A 21158-nucleotide genomic window follows, 5' to 3' on the forward strand; every position below is an offset into this window, starting at 1 on the left:
ATATGTGTGGAAGGAGCTCAATGGAAAGTTGACTCAAGAGGCAATCCGGATCAATTGAGAAGACCGGACCTTAAGCCTGTAGCTAGAAGATGGTTGGAGTTCATCCAACGCTCTATCATTCCTACTAGCAACCGATCCGAAGTAACTGTGGATCGGGCCATCATGATCCATAGTATCATGATTGGGGAGGAAGTGGAAGTTCATGAGACTATACCTCAAGAACTCTACAAAATGGCTGACAAGTCCTCCACTTTGGCAAGGTTAGCCTTTCCTCACCTCATTTGCCACCTCTGCAATTCGGCTGGGATTGACATAGAGGGAGATATCCTCATTGATGAGGACAAGCCCATCACTAAGAAAAGGATGGAGCAAACAAGAGATCATGGACCTCAACAAGAGCATGAGGAAATTCCCCACCATGAAATCCCTGAGATGCCTCAAGGGATGCACTTTCCTCCACAAAACTATTGGGAGCAAATCAACACCTCCCTAGGAAAATTAAGTTCCAACATGGGACAACTAAGGATGGAACACCAAGAGCACTCCATCATTCTCCATGAGATTAGAGAAGATTAAAGAGCTATGAGGGAGGAGCAACAAAAACAAGGAAGAGACATAGAGGAGCTCAAGAACACCATTGGTTCTTCAAGAGGAAGAAGACGCCACCCTCACTAAGGTGGACCCGTCCCTTAATCTCCTTGTTCTTATTTTTCTATTTTTCGTTTACTATGCTCTATGTTTATTTATGTTTATGTCTTTATTACATGATCATTAGTGTTTAAGTGTCTATGTCTTAAAGCTATGAATGTCCTATGAATCCATCACCTTTCTTAAATAAAAAATGTTTTAATTACAAAAGAACAAGAAGTACATGAATTTTGAATTCATCCTTGAAATTAGTTTAATTATTTTGATGTGGTAACAATACTTTTTGCTTTCTGAATGAATGCTTGAACAATGCATATGTCTTTTGAATTTGTTGTTTATGAATGTTAAAATTGTTGGCTCTTGAAGAATAATGAAAAAGGAGAAATGTTATTTGATAATCTGAAAAATCATAAAATTATTCTTGAAGCAAGAAAAAGCAGTGAAGAACAAAGCTTGCAGAAAAAAATTTGGCGAAAAAATTATAATAAAGAAAAAGAAAAAGCAAGCAGAAAAAGCCAATAGCCCTTAAAACCAAAAGGCAAGGTTAATAAAAAGGATCCAAGGCTTTGAGCATCAGTGGATAGGAGGGCCCAAAAGGAATAAAATCCCGGCCTAAGCAGGTAAACCAAGTTGTCCCTAACCATGTGCTTGTGGCGTGAAGGTGTCAAGTTAAAAGCTTGAGACTGAGCAGTTAAAGTCGTGATCCAAAGCAAAAAAAAAAGATTGTGCTTAAGAACCCTGGACACCTCTAATTGGGGACTCTAGCAAAGCTGAGTCACAATCTAAAAAGGTTCACCCAGTTATGTGTCTGTGGCATTTATGTATCCGGTGGTAATACTGGAAAACAAAGTGCTTAGACCCACGGCCAAGACTCATAAAGCAGCTGTGTTCAAGAATCAACATACTGAACTAGGAGAATCAATAACACTATCTGAATTCTGAGTTCCTATAGATGCCAATCATTCTGAACTTCAAGGGATAAAGTGAGATGCCAAACCTGTTCAAAGGCAAAAAGCCACTAGTCCCACTCATTTAATTGGAGCTAAGTTTCATTGATATTTTGGAGTTTATAGTATATTCTCTTCTTTTTATTCTATTTGATTTTCAGTTGCTTGGGGACAAGCAACAATTTAAGTTTGGTGTTGTGATGAGCGGATAATTTATACGCTTTTTGGCATTGTTTTTACATAGTTTTCAGTATGATTTAGTTAGTTTTTAATATATTTTTATTAGTTTTTAAATAAAAATCACATTTCTGGACTTTACTATGAGTTTGTGTGTTTTTCTGTGATTTCAGGTAATTTCTGGCTGAAATTGAGGGACTTGAGCAAAAATTTGATTCAGAGGCTGAAAAAGGACTGCAGATGCTGTTGGATTCTGATCTCCCTGCACTCGAAGTAGCTTTTCTGGAGCTACAAAAACCCAATTGGCGTCCTCTCAATTGCGTTGGAAAATAGACATCCAGGGATTTCCAGCAATATATAATAGTCCATACTTTGCACGAGTTTTGACGATGCAAACTGGCGTTCAAACGCCAACTCCCTGCCCTATTCTGGAGTTAAACGCCAGAAACAGGTTGCAAATCAAAGTTAAATGCCAGAAACAGGTTACAACCTGGCGTTTAACTCCAAAAAGAGTCTCTACACACAAAAGTTTAATGCTCAGCCCAAGCACACACCAAGTGGGTCCGGAAGTGGATTTCTACATCATTTACTTATCTTATGTAACCCTAGCTACTAGTTTAGTATAAAAACTACTTTTAGTGATTTATTTCATATCTCTGGTTGGTATTTGACTAATTTTATGTTCAGAGATCACGTTTAGGGGGCTGGCCATTCGGCCATGCATTGACCTCCATCACTTATGTATTTTCAATGGTAGAGTTTCTACACACCATAGATTAAGGTGTGGAGCTCTGCTGTTCCTCGAGTATTAATGCAAAGTACTATTGTTCTTCTATTCAATTCATGCTTATTCTTATTCTAAGATATTCATTCGTACACAAGAACATGATGAATGTGATTATTATGTGACACTCATCACCATTCTCACTTATGAATGCGTGATTGACAACCACTTCCGTTCTACATGAAAACAAGCTAGAGTATGTATCTCTTGAATTCCTGGTCCACGACGCATGGTTGCCTCTCCTGACAACAAAGCCTTCCATTTCGTGAGATCAAAGTCTTCGTGGTATAAGCTAGAATCAATTAGTAGCATTCTTGAGATCCGAAAAGTCTAAACCTTGTCTGTGGTATTCCGAGTAGGATCTGGGATGGGATAACTGTGACGAGCTTCAAACTCACGACTGTAGGGCGTAGTGACAGACGCAAAAGGATAGTAAATCCTATTCCTACACGATCAAGAACCAACAGCTGATTAGCCATGCGGGAAACCGTAGAGGACCATTTTCACTGAGAGGACGGGAAGTAGCCATTGACAACGGTGACACCCAACATACAGCTTGCCATAGAAAGGAGTATGAAGGATTGGATGAAAGCAGTAAGAAAACAGAGATTCAGAAGGAACAACACATCTCCATACGCTTATCTGAAATTCTTACCAATAAATTACATAAGTATCTCTATCTTTATTTTACGTTTTATTTATCTTTTAATTATTAAAACTCTATAACCATTTGAATCTGCCTGACTGAGATTTGCAAGATGACCATAGCTTGCTTCAAGCCGACAATCTCCGTGGGATCGACCCTTACTCATGTAAGGTTTACTACTTGGACGACCCAGTGCACTTGCTGGTTAGTTGTGCGAAGTTGTGAAAAAGAACTAAGATTATGAACGTGCGTATTAAGTTTTTGGCGCCGTTACCAAGGAATGAACAGTCACGATTTTGTGCACCAGGTTCATAATTGGAAGGTGGTTCATCTTGGTAAGGATATGGAGATGGTGTATATTGAGGTGGTTCTCGGGAGTAATTGTGTTGAAATTGTGGTGGTTCTATGTATGGTTCATATGGCTCATAAGGTGGTTGGTATGGTAGATAAGGATTAGGGTCATATGGAGGTGTTTGGTGGTAGGGGGCTTGTGAGTATAGTGGTTCAAAACTATGTTGAGGAAGTGGTTCATAGGCATATGGTGATTGCGGTTGACAACCACAATTAGGGTCACCACATCCATTAGGCTGATATGCATTAAGAGTTGGATTATATCTATAAGAAACCGGAGGAGGTTATTTCCAAAAAGAGTGATCAATTCCTTGAGGCTCCTCCCATCTTTGATTGTTCCACCCTTGATGTATATTGTCATTGTAGTTCCCATTTCCTACGACATAATTTGAACCAAACTCATAGCCAAAGTGATAAAAATTTATAGTGAAAAGGAAAAATCAAAAACAAAATCTAATAAGAAACAAAGAAAACAAACTCCTAAACCAAGACTAGCAAACAAACAAAAAGCAAACTATTCACGATATTCACATATATACAATAACCAATAACAAGCACATATTGCAATTCCCCGGCAACGGCGCTAAAAACTTGATGTGAAAGATTTATACCGGTTCGGAATTTAACAAAATAATTTCGTTGTGAGCATAGCCCAAGCCGATAATCAATCCTCAAATCAAAGTTTAATTTGTTTGTCACAAGTACAAATCCCAAAATAAACCGAAGTATTTAAACCTCGAGTCGTCTCTCAAAGGAATTTCAGTGAGGTATGCATATTATTGGTTATGGTATCCAAGGGGTTGGGTTGGTAAAAAGGGGCAAGAAAATACACCAAGCAACTAAGGATAACAACTACTAAAAAGAGGCATTCATGGAAAGGGTTAAGAATCTAGGCTTTCTATCCTAGTCATTAATTATAATACAATAATTAACAAGAGCTAATCCTATGTAGTCATCTCCAACAATGGAAGAAGGTATAATGTTATCTTCACATGAGAGAAAGTCAAATAAGACTAGTTAATCTCAATCCAAAAGTCCTAATCAACTCACTAATTGAATTAGCAAGAGATTAGAGTCAATGGAAACAATATTAACTAACAACTCCAGATCACCAATCTAAATTGGGTATTAATGACTCAAGATTACCTAATTTCTCTTTGCAAGCCAAGAATGCTCAAAAACTACTCTAACATCCAACCAAGCATTTTGTCAAACACTTGGAAGGCATAAAAGGAAAGCATATTAAATTACAAAAAATATAAATTCTACAACTACCCAATTACAAGAAAACAATAACAACAACTCAATTAAACAATAAAGAAACATAAAACATGAATTGCATTAAAAGAAAATCTAAATCTAACAAGAGTTCATCAACACAAAATGACATAAAAGGAAAATTTATAAAAGAACTAAGAGAGCAAAAATATAATAACAAGAAATTGAAAGGAAAACAAGATGAAAATAAGAAATTAACCTAGATCTAAGAGAAATTAACCTAATCCTAACCTAATTCTAGAGAGAAGAGGGAGCTTCTCTCTCTAGAAAACTACCTAAAGCATCATCCTAGCTAACTAATTGCTCCCTCCGATCCATCTTGAATTCTGCATCAAATAGGTTCAGGAATGAGTTGGATTTGGGCCTGGAAAGCTCAGAAATCGCCCCCAGCAAATTCAATTTAAGTGAGTCACGTGCCGCTCGTCACGCGTGCGCGTGGACGACGCGTGCACGTCACTTGCAAAATTCCTCCTCACACGTACGCGTGGCCGTGGATTCTCCAAATGCTCATTTCTTCATGAATTCTCCACTTTGCATGCTTTTCTCTTTACTTCTTCCATCCAATACTTGCCTTATGAATTTAAAATCACTCAACAAACATATCAAGGCATCGAATGGAATTAAGGTGAGTTAAAATTGGCAATTTTAAGGCCTAAAAAGCATGATTTCACTCTTAAGCACAAATTTAAGGAGAATTACAAAAGTATGCTATTTCATTGAATAAATGTGAGAAAAGTTGATAAAACCCACTAAATTCAACACAAGATAAACCATAAAATTGGGATTTATCAAACCCTAATCTTGTTGATCTATTCAAAAACTAACGTATTAAATTTGATCTCTTATGGTTGTCCATATTAACCTTGCATGTAACGATGAATTATGAATAATGCAATAGTTCTACATATTTAGGGGCGGAGCTAAATGAAATATTAGAAGAGGGTTAAAAATATTTACACAATAAAATAAGACTTAAATAAAATTTTGGAAAAATTATTACAAAGGACCGTTAGAAAGATTTAATTATTAAAAAGGACCTTTAATATTAAAATTATTTAGAAGGACTAATTTTATAATATTTAAAAAAAGAACTAAATCTTTTTTATGAAGAGACAAATATATCCTTAGATTATTTTTTTATTTATAAAATTAATCCTTCTAAATAATTTTAATATTAAAGGTCCTTTTTAATAATTAAATCTTCCTCACAGTCTTTTATAATAATTTTTCATGAAATTTTAAAGGAAACTAAACTGAATTTACATATAATTTACATGTAAAAAATTAAAATTAGGAACCATTGCCCCCTTTCCTATTACATAGTTCCGTCTAACATACTATGAAGCACGGATTCGCTCATGGTGCCGACGTATCCGTGTCGGACGTGAATCCGACGCCGACACGCGGTGGATACGTCAAATGAGCGTATCGGCGGCGTGTCTTCTTGCGATGCAGAATTTTGGTGAAGCGGTCACGAGACGAATCTTTTTGCTGGACTGCAAATCTACTATTGATTTTGTGATTTTATGTCTGATTAACCGATTTTTCCTTTTTAATTTTAAAATATTTTAAAATAAAAACAAATCAAAATTTAAATTTAAAAATAAAATAATTAATAAATTAAAATCTAAATCTACTTACCGTTTGTTTTTGGTGGCTTACTTACTCACTAGCTTAGCCGTTCTTGGTTCTCTGCGTTATATTGAAGAAGAAGAAGAAGAAGAATAGAAGATACAGTAGATGATGGACTTGAAGCTCTGGTGTTTGCAGATGATGGATTTGGAGGAGAAAAAAATGATACATTTTCTGTTAGCGAGATGACAAAAATAGATTAAAGTTTTTTTTTTAATAATTGCATAATTTTAAAATTTTTTTATGCAACTATATTTACTCTTATATTTATAATAAGATATTTATTAATTTAATATATTATTTAAATTTTAATTCACAACGTATCCTAAACGTTTCGTATCCAATTTTTTATAAAAAAATGTGTCGGCGTATCCGTGTCGTGTCGTGTCCGTATCGCGTGTAGTATCAGTGCTTCCTATCTAACATATTACTATATATGAATTATGAATAATTTATCAAAAAAATATTATTATTAATAATGTAAAATTACTATACAACAATACTTTTAAAATTAATAGTTATGAAAGGTATATTTGTTGTTAATTATTAGTTATCTTATGTACATCTAATTCGACTATATGCTTTTAGATAATTTTTTTTATTATCTAAAGAAAAAATTAATTGTAAGTAAATGTTAATATCCAACAGTGTGTAAATAATATGAATAATATGTTTTTATTATATTTATAAGAAAAATATTAGATAGCCAATATTTGTAGTATAAAAAAATAAAAAATTAATTAATATTCAATCAAATACAAAATAGAAATGCAAAAGAAAAATATTGACCACCTGCATTTTTCAATTTATAAATGGTTGCCCCTCCTGTTGAATTTGATCGATGAATAAATGCTTATACTCATCATGCTGTAATTGAACCAAATCTTATTTGGAATAATTTCTAGTTATTTCTTTTTTACATATTTAAGTAATAAATTAAACCCTGTATATTTGCTTCTTTTTCTTTTGACCAGGGTTCAAGGTCCACTGAACAGATCCGACCCAACAGTTCTACCCATCCCCATCAGAGACCCATTCCCAACCCGGTTCCTACTCCATCGCTGTCACCCTTTGAATTTTTCCACCGTCGCTGAATAGTGAATAAGAATGAGGTTCACGCACGAGAGTCGCGAGCATCTTTGTTTATGTTTTTTTTTTTTGACAGAGAGCATCTTTGTTTATAAATATATAAAAGTAGCCTAACCGGAAAGCCTCCAAACTATATATTTATTTGAAAAATTCACTCCATGCGGACTGGGAATTTTTTTTTCAATAAATAAAATATTTATTTATTAAAATATATAATTTATAGTTTTTTTTATCAAAATGCATTGTATTTCTGTATCACGTTTATATACGTGTGTAATGCTCTTATTTTGTTTATAATATAAAATGAGATACGTATAGTATTATTTCGTTTACAGTATAAACTAGATAAAAATGAAAGTAGCTTATATATATACATTTTGTCTACAGCGGCCGTTTACAGCTTGTCACATCCATTCTTTAACTTTTCTCCTACTTTTATTATTTTCTAATCAAATTTTGGAATTACGTTAAAATTATAGCACACGCTGATAATTACGATGTGGACATCAACTGACTGAACGTGACTTGGCACATTGCTTGGACAACCAACTTTAAGATTAGTGTTACTTTTCGCTTTATGTTTATGTTAAAGTATAGATGTATTGCTATACTCAAGATACTTTTATACAATTAGTATGCAGTATATGTTAGACGAATAAATATATTGTTAGGAATGATTTAAATGATAGAATATAATTTTAGACATAATTTAAAATTGATTTGTTAATTAAATATTTAATTAGCTTTTTTCTCTTTAATCTAAGTTATTAAGCATATGGTTTTTACTTTAGTTATTAATTAGAATTCTTAAAATTTTTTAGTAAAGTTAAGTAACTAAAAAGATGCTTATGTTTTCATTTACTAAATATTTAAATAAATGGTTCTATTTTTAATTTTTTTATTACTTAAATTAATTTTTTAAGTTGATGTTATACTTGTTAATTATTTAAGTAAATATTTTTACTTAATCTAACTTATGAAGGAGATAGGAAATGAATGTTGTTATTCATTATTTAACTAAATAATTTTATTTAAATTAAATTATATAGACATTTATTAAATTAGTTATCAATTATTTGACTAAATATTTTTATTTTCTAGACGTTTATTAATTTAATTATTAATTATTTAAATAAATATTTTTATTTAAATATATTTATAATGTAAATGTTTGTAGTTATTTATAAAAAATTTATTTATAATTTAAATTAGTTTGTTATGTAGATGTCTATTGGTAGAAATTTTTACTTTGAAATTTTATAGCTTTAGAAGTTTACAGATTCCTAATTCGGATTTTTTATTATTTACCAGAGACTTCGCTTACTTCTTTTCAGAAAAGTGAGTCACACACTCCCACCATCGGACGCCATTGTCCCCAAGGTAGGGAAGTTGGCTTCGGCAACGCTTTGACTATCAGGGATTTCGTATTCGACAACTCCCTGATCACGGTATTTGTGGAGCGGTGACGTCTAGAGACCCACACTTTCCACCCATCGTGGGGTGAGTGCACTATCACCCTGTAGGATGTCGCATACCACCTCGGGCTATGCGTTAATGGAATGCCTGTGGGTGGTTACTTTCATGACTTCTATACATGGTACGGGACTAAGGTTTGGGAGTTAGTTGAGCGGCTATTCGGTGCCAAACCTCCTCCAGTCCAGCAGTAGAAAACACAGAGGAAGGAGTCTTTCTCCTTGAAGTTGACATGGCTTTGGGAGCGTGTCCGACAGATGCCCAATACTAACGATCTAGCCACCCTCCGACAGTACGCGAGGTGCTGTATACTGTTGATGATCGGAGGTTACCTGATGATTGATAAGTCTAATAATCAGGTCCATCTCCGGTGGCTCCCACTACTAGATGACTTTCAGAGGTGTTGTTCTGTGTCTTGAGGATCTGCGGTACTAGCATGGACATACTATTTCCTATGCTCCGCAGCACATCACTCTACCACAGACATTACTCCTTTGCTGGTATCTTGGATATACCAGAGATTCCCTAAATGGTATCCACATGAGCGACAGATTTACATGTACCCTATAGCTGTGAGGTAACTGTTCAGTTTGGTTTTACTATTCTTCATTTTCGCAATTCAATATGATGTCCAATTAACTGAATCGTGGTACTTCTTACAAATGTCCACAAGTTGATCGGCATGACACAGCAGAGCAGGGACCAGCACAAGCAGAGAGTCCTGCGATGGCGTCGGGAGTTGGATCAATTACTGTGGGATGAGGTAAGCTTGTTACCTTTTTCTGTGGTTTAACTTGCATAGATAACTCAATCTTTTTTAGCACTTGCTACTCATCATTATTTCACTACGTTCATTGTAGTTCCTGCGGACGCCGTACGACGACCCTGCACTATCGGATATCTGTTCGCCATGGATGAAGGAAGAGGTAGAGTGGGGGGTATCGATGTCTGTTGTCCCCCCTAGTCTGCTTCAACATAGTTGAATTCTACCATGCCGACTCGGTGAAGTGCCAGTTCAATGGCGAGCAACCAGTGCTACGGGACCCTGTCAACATTGACAAGTTCCTGAGTACCACATGATGGGGAAAGGACGTCTGGTAGCCTACCAAGCTTTATGAGTGGTACGGTCAGTGAATGGCTCATTTTCAGGAGGGATACCGGATATCCATTTGGCCGTGCTTAGACTATCGGCCGACGCAGGAGTACGGGAAGTGGTATTAGCTGGCATGCTATGTTAGACACTTGTCAGGGCAGGATGTGCTTGATGACACTAGGTTGTTCGAGTTACTGGGAGATATGTAACCTTTTGCCAGCTAGCCGAGGGACGTCCTAGACCTTTCCCAGGATGTCCATAACCGTCGTTGGCGGGCCAGGGAGGTTCAGCTGGATATTCGGAGGCCTACCAAGAGAGAAAGTAGTATCAAAGAGCGCGGAAGAGTTGCAGGATGCTAGAGGCATAGGGTTAGGCGTCGCAGGGAGCACCTGGATGTGGAGTCCGAGGAGGAGGCGGAGTATCACTGACAAAAAGAGCACGGCGATATCCCAGATGACCAGGGTGTCTCACCCTATCCTCCACTACCACCACCACCCCCTCCTCCACTTCCACCACCACATTCGCCTTCAGGGTTAGGCTCACAGGCAGTTCAGGATAATTCGGATGTTCCCCCTAGTTGGCATGACCTTGGTGCATCCAGTAGTCGGCAGCAGGCATCGATGGTGGACGAGATAGATTTCGAGAAGGCTTTCCATATTCATGCCACTGACCAGCCCACCATGCAGCACATTGCAGAGTAGTTCTACACAGATAGGGAGCAGAGTATGGGTCAGCCACAGCAGTATTCGTCTGCCCCTATGTCCACCACTGTTTGGATTCCATACTATTCTCTGGGCTTTGGCACTTCATACGGCACACACATCCGACCCAGTGCTCAGTATGAGATGTCGCCTTTAGTGGATTACAACCTATTGATGACGGCATCCCAGCCGATGCCTGCACCACCTGTTGCCCTACCATACCAGCCTCAATATCAACCATAGCCTCCTGCGGACACACGTCCTAGCAAACCTCAACGACAGGCACAACCTCCGCTATGTGACATCAGACATCGGCTGCATTTTCTGGGTGATCACCACCAATGACATCATTATTATTTTTGTATTTTCTTATTCTATATATTACCGCTGATGTATCTTGATACACTATCTGTGTTGTATTTTAGAACACTATTTATGTTATATTCTGGTATTGTGTTGTAGTTTAAGCTTTAGAATTTAGGTCCAACATAAATGTCGTGGTCATGAATAACTTAAATCGCATAAAATTCAAGTACAAAATATGCTTACTGAAAATATAACAAAGTGAACCATGATATGAACCACACAAAAACATAAAAAAATGCAAACAACAACATTAACAAACACCTACAAAGTAGCGAGAGTAAGCTAAACGTCCCCCGTTAGTTGGTTTGGACAACCTTTTCGGGTATGACATATTTTCTTGTAGAGACTACATCATTTCTCTTGGAGCTCACCCTCTTCCATCTCATTATTAAATCTGGTGAAAATAGGTCTTCCAGTAGACTTCCTGAGCATAATCGGGTTAAGACAAAGCCATGTCCCATACCACTCCGGCCAAAGCTTCTCATCTGGTATCGGGAAAAACCCTACCTCATACACCTTGACTAAATCCTGCTCCAGGTACATCGGATGGATGTATGGACCCCATTCAACACTTGCGGCAGTACACAGGCGGCAAGCACATGACGACATGGAAAATGGAGTGACTCAAAAAGGCTACAGTTACACATCCCAGCCGTCAAGCAAACATAGAACAACCCTTGTGACCAAACCTCGAAAGGCTCTAACTCCTCAACCAGGAACGTTGAAGCCCATCTGTCATAGTGAGTGACGCGCATCTTCGATATTCCCTCTCTATTCTTCTCAATAGTAGCCATCAGCCACTGTGAAAATCGATTACCCGCCACTAGTTGTTGCATGTGCCTCTCATCCCTTCCTGACAAACAACTGTTGCACCCTCTCATAGGTGCATCGCGCGATGGCTGAAATCAGAAGTAGCGTGTATCCTTAAGCACAACATTGATGCACTCAGAGAGGTTTATCGTCATGTGCCCAAACCGGCGACCGCTATCGCACTGTTATACCCAGATCTCTTTGTTGAACCTACTAGCCCAGTCTGCCATCTCCACTACAAACCCCTTAATGCATCCATGTACCACTCGTATCCAGCCTTGCTTGGACGATAAGCAACATTTATGAGAAATAGCTTTTCCTCGGTGGACTTGAAACAAGGCATAAAGTTTGCCGCCATGTGCCAGATACAGTAAGCATGAAACGCTCTAGGAGGATGCCAACCACTATCGTCAGCTCCTAGTGCATCTTTGATCGCCTGAGATCTATCAAAAATAATCAATAGGCCTTCCTGTGGGTGACGTGTCACCTCAGGTTGGTAAGGAAGAAAGACCATGAATCCGTCGTCTCAGACTTAACAATTGTAAAGGCTACAGGAAGGATATTACTGTTACCATCTTGTGCTATTGCAATAAGAAAAACACCACCATATTTTTCATACAAATGCATGCCATCGACGAAGATGAATGGCTTACAATACTTGAAAGCCTCCACACAGGTAGGGAAGGCCCAAAATACCTTATCAAACATGCTACAATCACGAATCGTAAGGTGCCCATCATAGTATGATATGCAATGGTGTCACATATCCTTCCGGGACAACAACTCTGCAGTGCTTGTAGCAAGCTCGACACCTTATTATATGACTCTTCCCAATTATCGTATATCTATGTAATTGCCTTTTATTTTGCCATCCAGACCTTTCTATACGAAGGTTTGAAGGGATAGCTTTGCTTAACTGCACTTTGTAGGACAGAAATGCTGATGGATGGACTAAATTGTATCAACAAGAGGATGACATGGTAGATAAGACTTTTGTCCAACTGTCAGTGGTCCTGAGACATGGTCGGTGCTAAACACGTGTGCGCTCCTCCCACCCTACATACCTCCCTAACGAAATAGAACAACTGTGATTGACATATACAACAAGCATAACAATGATAATTGAGAATATAGAAAATAACTAAACTGGAACTTACTAATATTCGGGATTATGTCGGAGAGAAACATGAAGACTCCAAGGGTAGCCTGCTTCATATTATCGGTAATACACATGATATTTTAATTGATCCGACTCCACAACTCGATACTTAGCATTTCTGCGAATGCTGTAATTCTTCACAGCCTGTGTTACTGCATCTCTGCTTTTGAATCTGAGGCCAACTCGAAACTCCACACCACCGTCCAAGTTGTAATTGTCTTCATCCGAGTTGGAAAATGAATTTTTCTCTTGCATCGTGTCCAGATCCAATGTATGATAGTGACTGGGTACAGATGATAGTGCCGGAATTAGGTGCGGGACAGGCAGAAGATACCGACGTGATGGGTCGACAGGGATCTCCAATACAAACTCGTCCTCATCATCATCTTCATAAGAATCACTCTCGTTGCTATCCGCAATATACTCCTCGTTTGAGTCCTCACCGTCAACGTCTATGTCTTCCACTGAACTAGCAACGTGTATCGATTTGGGTGCGAGAGGTGGGTCATCCTGCACAAAGTTCGAGTTTCTAGATCCACCGCTATCAACATCACCAACCTCCGCAAAAAAACTCCATCACTTGTTCTGCCATGATTCTCTAATGGATGTCAAATATCAGGCGCACATGCTCGTCGCCATGGAACCAAAACAGACAAAACCGAAAAATTCTATTTTCCATCAATGCTAGAAACATATACCCCCCTTCTGATCTCTTTTCTCCCTCTACCACCGACACCACTCAATATCAGACTCTTCAACTCGAACAAAAAACTTGCTTGCCGGGTACACAACAAAATGGGATTCTCGCACTCAAATATCACCCTATTGTCACTATTTTTTATATGGCAATTAGGATACATACTTACAACGAAATATTCACTACTACTAGACATTTTGGCTTATTTTTGAAAGAAAAAGATAGAGAAGATAGTAAAATATTTGTGGAGAATACAAAAAGTTGCACATCCTTTTATAGTTGTTGAAAATTTGTCATAAGGTATCTTGTTTACAGTATAAACGAAATAATACATATGTTTACCATTGCGTGCCTTATCTCGTTTACAGTATAAACGAGATTCGTATAGTATTATTTTATTTATACTATAAACAAAATAAGAGATACGATGTATTTTAATAAAAATGTTATAAATTGTGTATTTTAATAAATAAAATATTTATTTTATTTATTTAAAAAATTCGTGCAAACTGCACGCGTCCTCTCATGATTATTATTATTATATTATTTTTTCTATTTCGACAAATTTTTTTATAATAAAATATATATTCGATCATTTAATAAATTTGACTAAATTATTATCTAATAAATTTTAATTATTAATTTTACATATAAATAACTGTATTTATCACTTTTTATTTATATATAATTTTTATTTAAATTAAAAAAACATTATATTTTTGGTGTTTTAGTAGAATTCGGAAAAGAATGCCAAAAGAAAAATTGTTCGAAACTAAAAAAATCACTAGATCTGATATTTGTTTTTAAAATAAAAAATTAAATAATAGAAATCTCTCTATGTAATTTCTGATTTTGTTCCTTACAAAAATTAAATAATAAAAACTGGTTGATGCGACTTTTACAAATCATTATACACACGTAGCCAAAGTCCAAAGATAATTATTGCCACTGATTTCAAGCCCATTTGTAGTATTGTGATATTGTCAGGTGCTACATTAATATACCCATTTATACATCATATTAAAAAATAATTACGGTTCTATTCCATGAAATAATTGTTTTTAGTGTCAAATAACTCATTTTTTTTTGTCGTATATTTAAATTAAGGTTAAATTAATATTAGCAAATTTTCTATCCTTTTACAAATAAGAGTGTTGACAGATTTATTTTTTTTCTTACCATCTTTTATCTACCATCAGATAAAAACCGAAAGAAAAAGAAAATAAAAAAGAATTGCATTATGCATCTAAGGAACTCAAATATAAAATATTGAAGAATTGCATTATGCATCTAAGGAACTCAAATATAAAATATTGACCCACGAGGTCCTCATGCAGCCTTAGCTTCCACTGCGTGTTCCCTAATTATTTCTGATTGAAGACGGTGGGAGTGACAGTGAACAATGAACAACATGATTCTTCTATTTATATGATCTCAATTGCATGAAGCTTTAAATAAAACCAGCACTAATCTTAGCATACCTTGAGTTGTTTAATTAGCACTCTTCTTCTCCATCAGTTCAACTAACCATGCTCGATATTCAAGTCTACCTTGTGTTGTTCCTTCTATGGTTCATCTCCACCATTTTAATTAAATCTTTATTCACAAAACCCCAAAGTCTTAGGCTACCCCCAGGTCCCCCAATTTCCTTGCCGCTTCTTGGACACGCTCCTTACCTCCGATCCCTCCTTCACCAAGCGCTATACAAACTATCACTTCGCTATGGACCCCTTATTCATGTTCTCATTGGTTCCAAGCACGTCGTGGTTGCTTCGTCAGCAGAAATGGCCAAGCAAATCCTTAAGACCAATGAGGAATCCTTTTGCAACCGGCCAATCATGATCGCGAGTGAGAGCTTGACGTATGGTGCCGCCGACTACTTCTTCATTCCGTACGGAACATACTGGAGGTTCCTGAAGAAGCTCTGCATGAACGAGCTCCTCAGTGGGAGAACCCTAGAACATTTCGTTGACACTCGCCAAGACGAAGTGGAGGCGTTTGTGAGGAACATTCTAGAAATATCTAAAACCGGTAAGGCGATCGAGATGAGGCACGAGTTGATAAGGCACACAAATAACATAATTTCGAGGATGACAATGGGAAAGAAGAGCATCAAGAGCGACGACGAGGTTGCCAGGTTGAGGAAGGTGATTAGGGAAGTTGGGGAGCTTCTTGGAGCGTTTAATTTGGGGGATATAGTTGGTTTCATGAGGCCTTTTGATCTTCAAGGGTTTGGGAAGAAGAACTGGGAAACACATCACCAATTGGATGTAATGATGGAGCAGGTTTTGAAGGAGCACGAAGAGGCAAGGTCAAAGTCTGATAGTGACAGGAAGAAGGATCTCTTTGACATTCTCTTGGACCTCATTGAAGCAGATGGTGATAATAAACTCACTAGAGAAAGTGCCAAAGCCTTCGCCTTGGTAAGTACTATTTCTTTAATTTCTTCTGTCTTTTCTCTTGTACGAATCAGTAAGGGTAAGGGTAAGGGCCACATATATGCGAAAAATATTAGTTACTTATGATTTTTCTATTATATATACCAATATATTCAGTCTCTATTAATATATAATTTTATTTATTAACTATGTTTATAAATAAAAAATTAGTTTAAATAATAACGTCTTTATATTTTAGCTATGTGAGGTTTTGGATTTAAATTTTTAATTTCATAGATATACATAATAAAGAGTATTTTGAGAGCAAATTTATACATTAAATTCTTTTCCAATTTTCATTATATATACTAGTATATTATTAGGTACTATGAATTCACCTTTTTGTTTATTGAATGTGTTTTATACTTAACAAAATGTGTGATTAGTGAAAATGGTAAACACCTTACACTATAACCAAAAACTCCTGTGTTAAAATTTTAGAAATCACAAAATATTTTCTTTCTGAAGATATATATATATATATATATATATATATATATATATATATATATATATATGATATTATAAAAGTAAAAATTTGTTTATCAAATTCCTCTCATCTGCTAACGTATTAATAGTGCGTATTAATCTATATTTTTATCCATCAAATATGTGTAATGATAATAAATATGAGATTAGTAAAATTATTAAGTGTCTTACTCTTTAATTAAGAGGTCCATCAAATATGTGTAATAATAATAAATATGAGATTAGTAGAAATATTAAGTGTCTTACTCTTTAATTAAGAGGTCTTTGATTCAAATCTTAAAAGTATAAATAAAATATTTTTTTATAAATTATATATAATGAAAAATATTTTCAAGAAGAAAGTTATGAATCAAACTTTTTTTTATATTCTGATCTCATTATAAGATTAATATGTATGAATAAGCTTATTAATTTATTTTTTTTATTAAATGTGCACCAAAATTAACAAATATATATATATATATATATATATGACTAGTTAAGACGGTAAAGACCTGATATATAATTGAAGACTTGAGTTCAAAATTTAAAAATTTCAAAAACAAAATTTTAGATATACATAAGGCATTTTAATAATAAAAGTTTGTACACCAAATGCCTTACAGTTACATATATATATATATATATATATATATATATATATATATATATATATATATATATATATATATATATATATATTAATACATCCTACATACACACACGTATATACCTCCTACATCTACTATTAGTCTATTATTGAATTGAATGGTGGATCTCTTTAATGATCCACTTTCTCCCTATTTAGATTTAAAATATATTTCAGTAAACATTTGTTTGTTAATATGCCAACCAAAAAATGTCAAAAACAGGTTTTACTTGATCGAGGATTCTTATTAACATTTTAGATCTGTAATTAAGTATATATGAATGGCTACTATGTTTAGACAAGAATTTTTGTTTTAAGATACACTTGTCATTAAGTATGTTAAAAAAAAAATTGGCATGTGTCACTTCATTTGACATACATTCACATCTTTTTAATAGATCCCACCAAGTTTTATATAATTGGTAATGTTAAGAAGGGAAAAAATTATTTAATATTTATTAATTATTATAATAATTAATAAATATTAAATAAAATAAATTTTATTTATTTTTTATTAATTCTTTTTTATTACTAAATATTTTCGTATAGAATGGTAATAAAATATAACATGCCATAGTAAGTTTTGTGCCTATACAATAATTATTCTCAAATGTACTTTAATTAGTTAGGCTGTGTTTGGGAAAAATGTTGGAAGAGAAGAAACAAGTTTAAATTTTTTCAAAGTTTTAATTTTTGGTTTGGCAAATTTTTTAGTCATCAACATTCAATCTTTATTTATATTTTACTAACTTTATCTTTTATGCATGTTATTGTATTATTTATGAAATTTTTATTATTTCTATTTATATGAACTCTTTTTTTCTATTATTTATTATTTTTATTTTTTGTTAATTATTTGTTTGACATTATACATTTTTATAATTGTGATTTTTTTGTATTATTTTTTTATTATCTTTTTATAATATAATTTATTGATCCTATTAGGTAAAGTAAATTAAACAAAAAATTAATCGTAAATAATAATAATAAAAAATTATAACATATTAAAAAAGAGTACTAAGAGTATTAAAAATATACTATATAAAAAATATCATCAAAAATTTTTTTGATTTATTTCAATTACTACCAAAGTAAATATTTAATTTTGTTTATTATTCTTAGTACTCTCTAAAATTTATATTTTGTTAGTTTTAATTAAAAATATATTTTGTCAATTTTTATATGTTATTTTTATTTTAGTATATATATATATATATTAATTTTATTATAAAATTAATTAATAAAATATATTCAAATATTTAAATTAAAATGATAAGATAATATACAAAGATTATTTAAGTTGATGTCTATTTTAGTAATTTTTTATCTGAAAGTAATTTTGAGTAGTGTAATCCAAACAATATTTATTTTACTATAATCTATTTTGATATAAAGATTGCCAAATATAAATCACTTTAACACAAACTTACTTTTTATCAAAATCAAGTTTGCAAAATGAATTTTATGCAAACTCCCGTTTATACACTGTAATCTAAACACACACTTAGACATTACTACTCAATCAGTTTATTTAGTTATAATGGGTCCCACTAATTTTTTTAAACAATACTTTAAATCAATTTTTAAAAAAAATTAATTAAATACTTTAATTTTTAATAAATTTTAATGATCAAATTGATTTCTAACTTTCTACTTTGTTGGATAAGTAAATCTTAATGATTAGTTGAAAAAAAAAATATAAAACTAAAAATTTTAAAATCATCATATCAGTACCTACAAAAGTTTTCATAAAGACTGATGTATGATATTACTCTCCTTTTGTCTTTTGCTCATAAATATTATTGGTGGTATAAACGTTTAAAATAAACCAATATATTTACATATATTCCACTAACTTTTTTTAAATATTTAAACATAACAATTATTTATTTTTACATTTTTTTAAATTACATTTAACTAATTTCACAAATAATTATAGAATCAGAATAATGTTAAAGAGGTAATAACACAAATTTATATTTAATTTTATATTTTATAATTTTATATGTATAATACTTATAATTATATATTTATTTTTATAATAATTAATTAATATAAAAAATAAAAAAATTAAATTACTTTAAACCGATTTTTATAGTCTCTTAGAATTTTTAATTGGAATATTCATCGTACACGCATGTGATGCTAACAGGTCGTGCCTCGTGCGTGTAACCTTTAAATTTCTTTTGGATCGGATTGCAGTTCACACGTTGCGTGTGAAACTACACAGGGGAACCATGTCGAGAGAAATTATTAGAACCGGAAAAAGAGAAAAAAATCTTAATATCACATGACATACACAAAATCATAAAGCACGTGTCACAACTACTGTATGGGGTTGTTTAAATCCCATTTCTGTTTAGTAAAACACCTTAATTAATTAACAGCGCTAAATTGTTAATAAAATATAATTTTTTTTAATATTTAATCAACAAATATATTTTTATATTAAATTATAAATTATAAATTTTAAATTTTAAATTTTAATAATATAAAAATAAAATATTAAGTAATGTTAATAAAAAATATTAGTTGTTTTATGTTTCTCCTTAATTAGTTAGACATTGGTACACAATGTGATTCCACAGGACATGTTCATTGCGGGGACTAATGGGCCAGCAAGTGTGTTAGAGTGGTCACTGGCAGAGCTGATAAGGAACCCACACGCATTAAAGAAGGCAAGAGAAGAAATCGATTCTGTAGTTGGGAAGGACAGACTGGTGAAAGAATCAGATATACCAAATCTGCATTATCTCCAAGCAGTAGTCAAAGAAACTCTGAGGCTTCACCCACCAACACCGATCTTCGCAAGAGAAGCCTTAAGAAGCTGCCAAGTCGAAGGCTATGACATTCCTCAGTATTCCAAGATCTTTGTCAATGCTTGGGCCATTGGAAGGGACCCAAACCACTGGGACAACGCGCTCGAGTACCTTCCTGAGAGGTTCTTGCAAACGGAAGAACCTGGAAAGAGTAAAATCGATGTCAGGGGCCAATACTATCAGTTACTGCCTTTTGGGAGTGGAAGAAGAAGCTGCCCTGGCACCTCACTTGCATTGCTTGTTATACAAGGAACACTGGCGAGTTTGATTCAGTGCTTTGATTGGGTTGTTAACGATGGAAAAAATAATGGGGTTGATATGTCCGAGGAAGGAAGGGTAACTGTGTTTTTGGCAAAGCCGTTAAAGTGCAAGCCTGTTGCTCGCTTTGCTCCATTCTCATCGGCGTGAAATTAAAGGAACATGTATGTGTTTCATGGTTGCAGCAGTGAAGAATCCAATTCATTTCTTGCCTTAATTTTATGTTTACCCTGCCGTTTATATATTAATATTAATGAATAATAGACAAAAGTACACATCAAAAAATATAAATAAAAAATAAATATATTTAAATTATTATAAAATAATATCATATATTTCAAAGATTATTTTTATAAGTTAAAATTGTTTTTTTATTATTTAATATTTTGTTGATCTAACATAAAATTACAATCATGCAATTTGTAATCTCTAAAACTGCTATATAACAACTCAAAAAATAATTTTCAGTTTGTTTTTATCTCTCGATCCAAAGTTGCATATACAACTAAAAAAGTAAATTTTGACATGTAAAAACAATCTTTGAAATGCACTACTAAACTATATTTTCATTTTTCGGATATACTTTTGTCTTGTGTATACTCTTTTGTGTGCAAGTATTTTTTACTTTTTTTTTTTGTGACTTTTTGACTTTTTATTATAATATTAATAATTGAA

At 33.8% G+C, this 21158-nt stretch overlaps 1 protein-coding gene across 1 annotated transcript; it reads left to right on the plus strand.

The window, feature by feature from the left end:
- Positions 1–15230: 15230 nt before the first annotated feature.
- Positions 15231–20700, plus strand: LOC112742552 (beta-amyrin 24-hydroxylase). The gene is made up of 2 exons (XM_025791792.2): positions 15231–16274; positions 19995–20700. The coding sequence occupies exons 1-2, from the start codon at positions 15381–15383 to the stop codon at positions 20631–20633; spliced, it is 1533 nt and encodes a 510-aa protein (XP_025647577.1). The 5' UTR covers positions 15231–15380; the 3' UTR covers positions 20634–20700.
- The last annotated feature ends 458 nt before the right edge of the window (positions 20701–21158 follow it).

This window comes from Arachis hypogaea, chromosome 14 (assembly GCF_003086295.3).
Source record: "Arachis hypogaea cultivar Tifrunner chromosome 14, arahy.Tifrunner.gnm2.J5K5, whole genome shotgun sequence".
NCBI lineage: Eukaryota > Viridiplantae > Streptophyta > Magnoliopsida > Fabales > Fabaceae > Arachis > Arachis hypogaea.

Excerpts from the sequence above, each read along its gene's own strand:
- LOC112742552 (XM_025791792.2), top strand. The coding sequence starts at position 15,381 with ATGCTCGATATTCAAGTCTACCTTGTGTTGTTCCTTCTATGGTTCATC. Across the intron at positions 16,275-19,994 it reads GTGCCAAAGCCTTCGCCTTG|GACATGTTCATTGCGGGGAC; the intron begins GTAAGTACTATT and ends GTGATTCCACAG.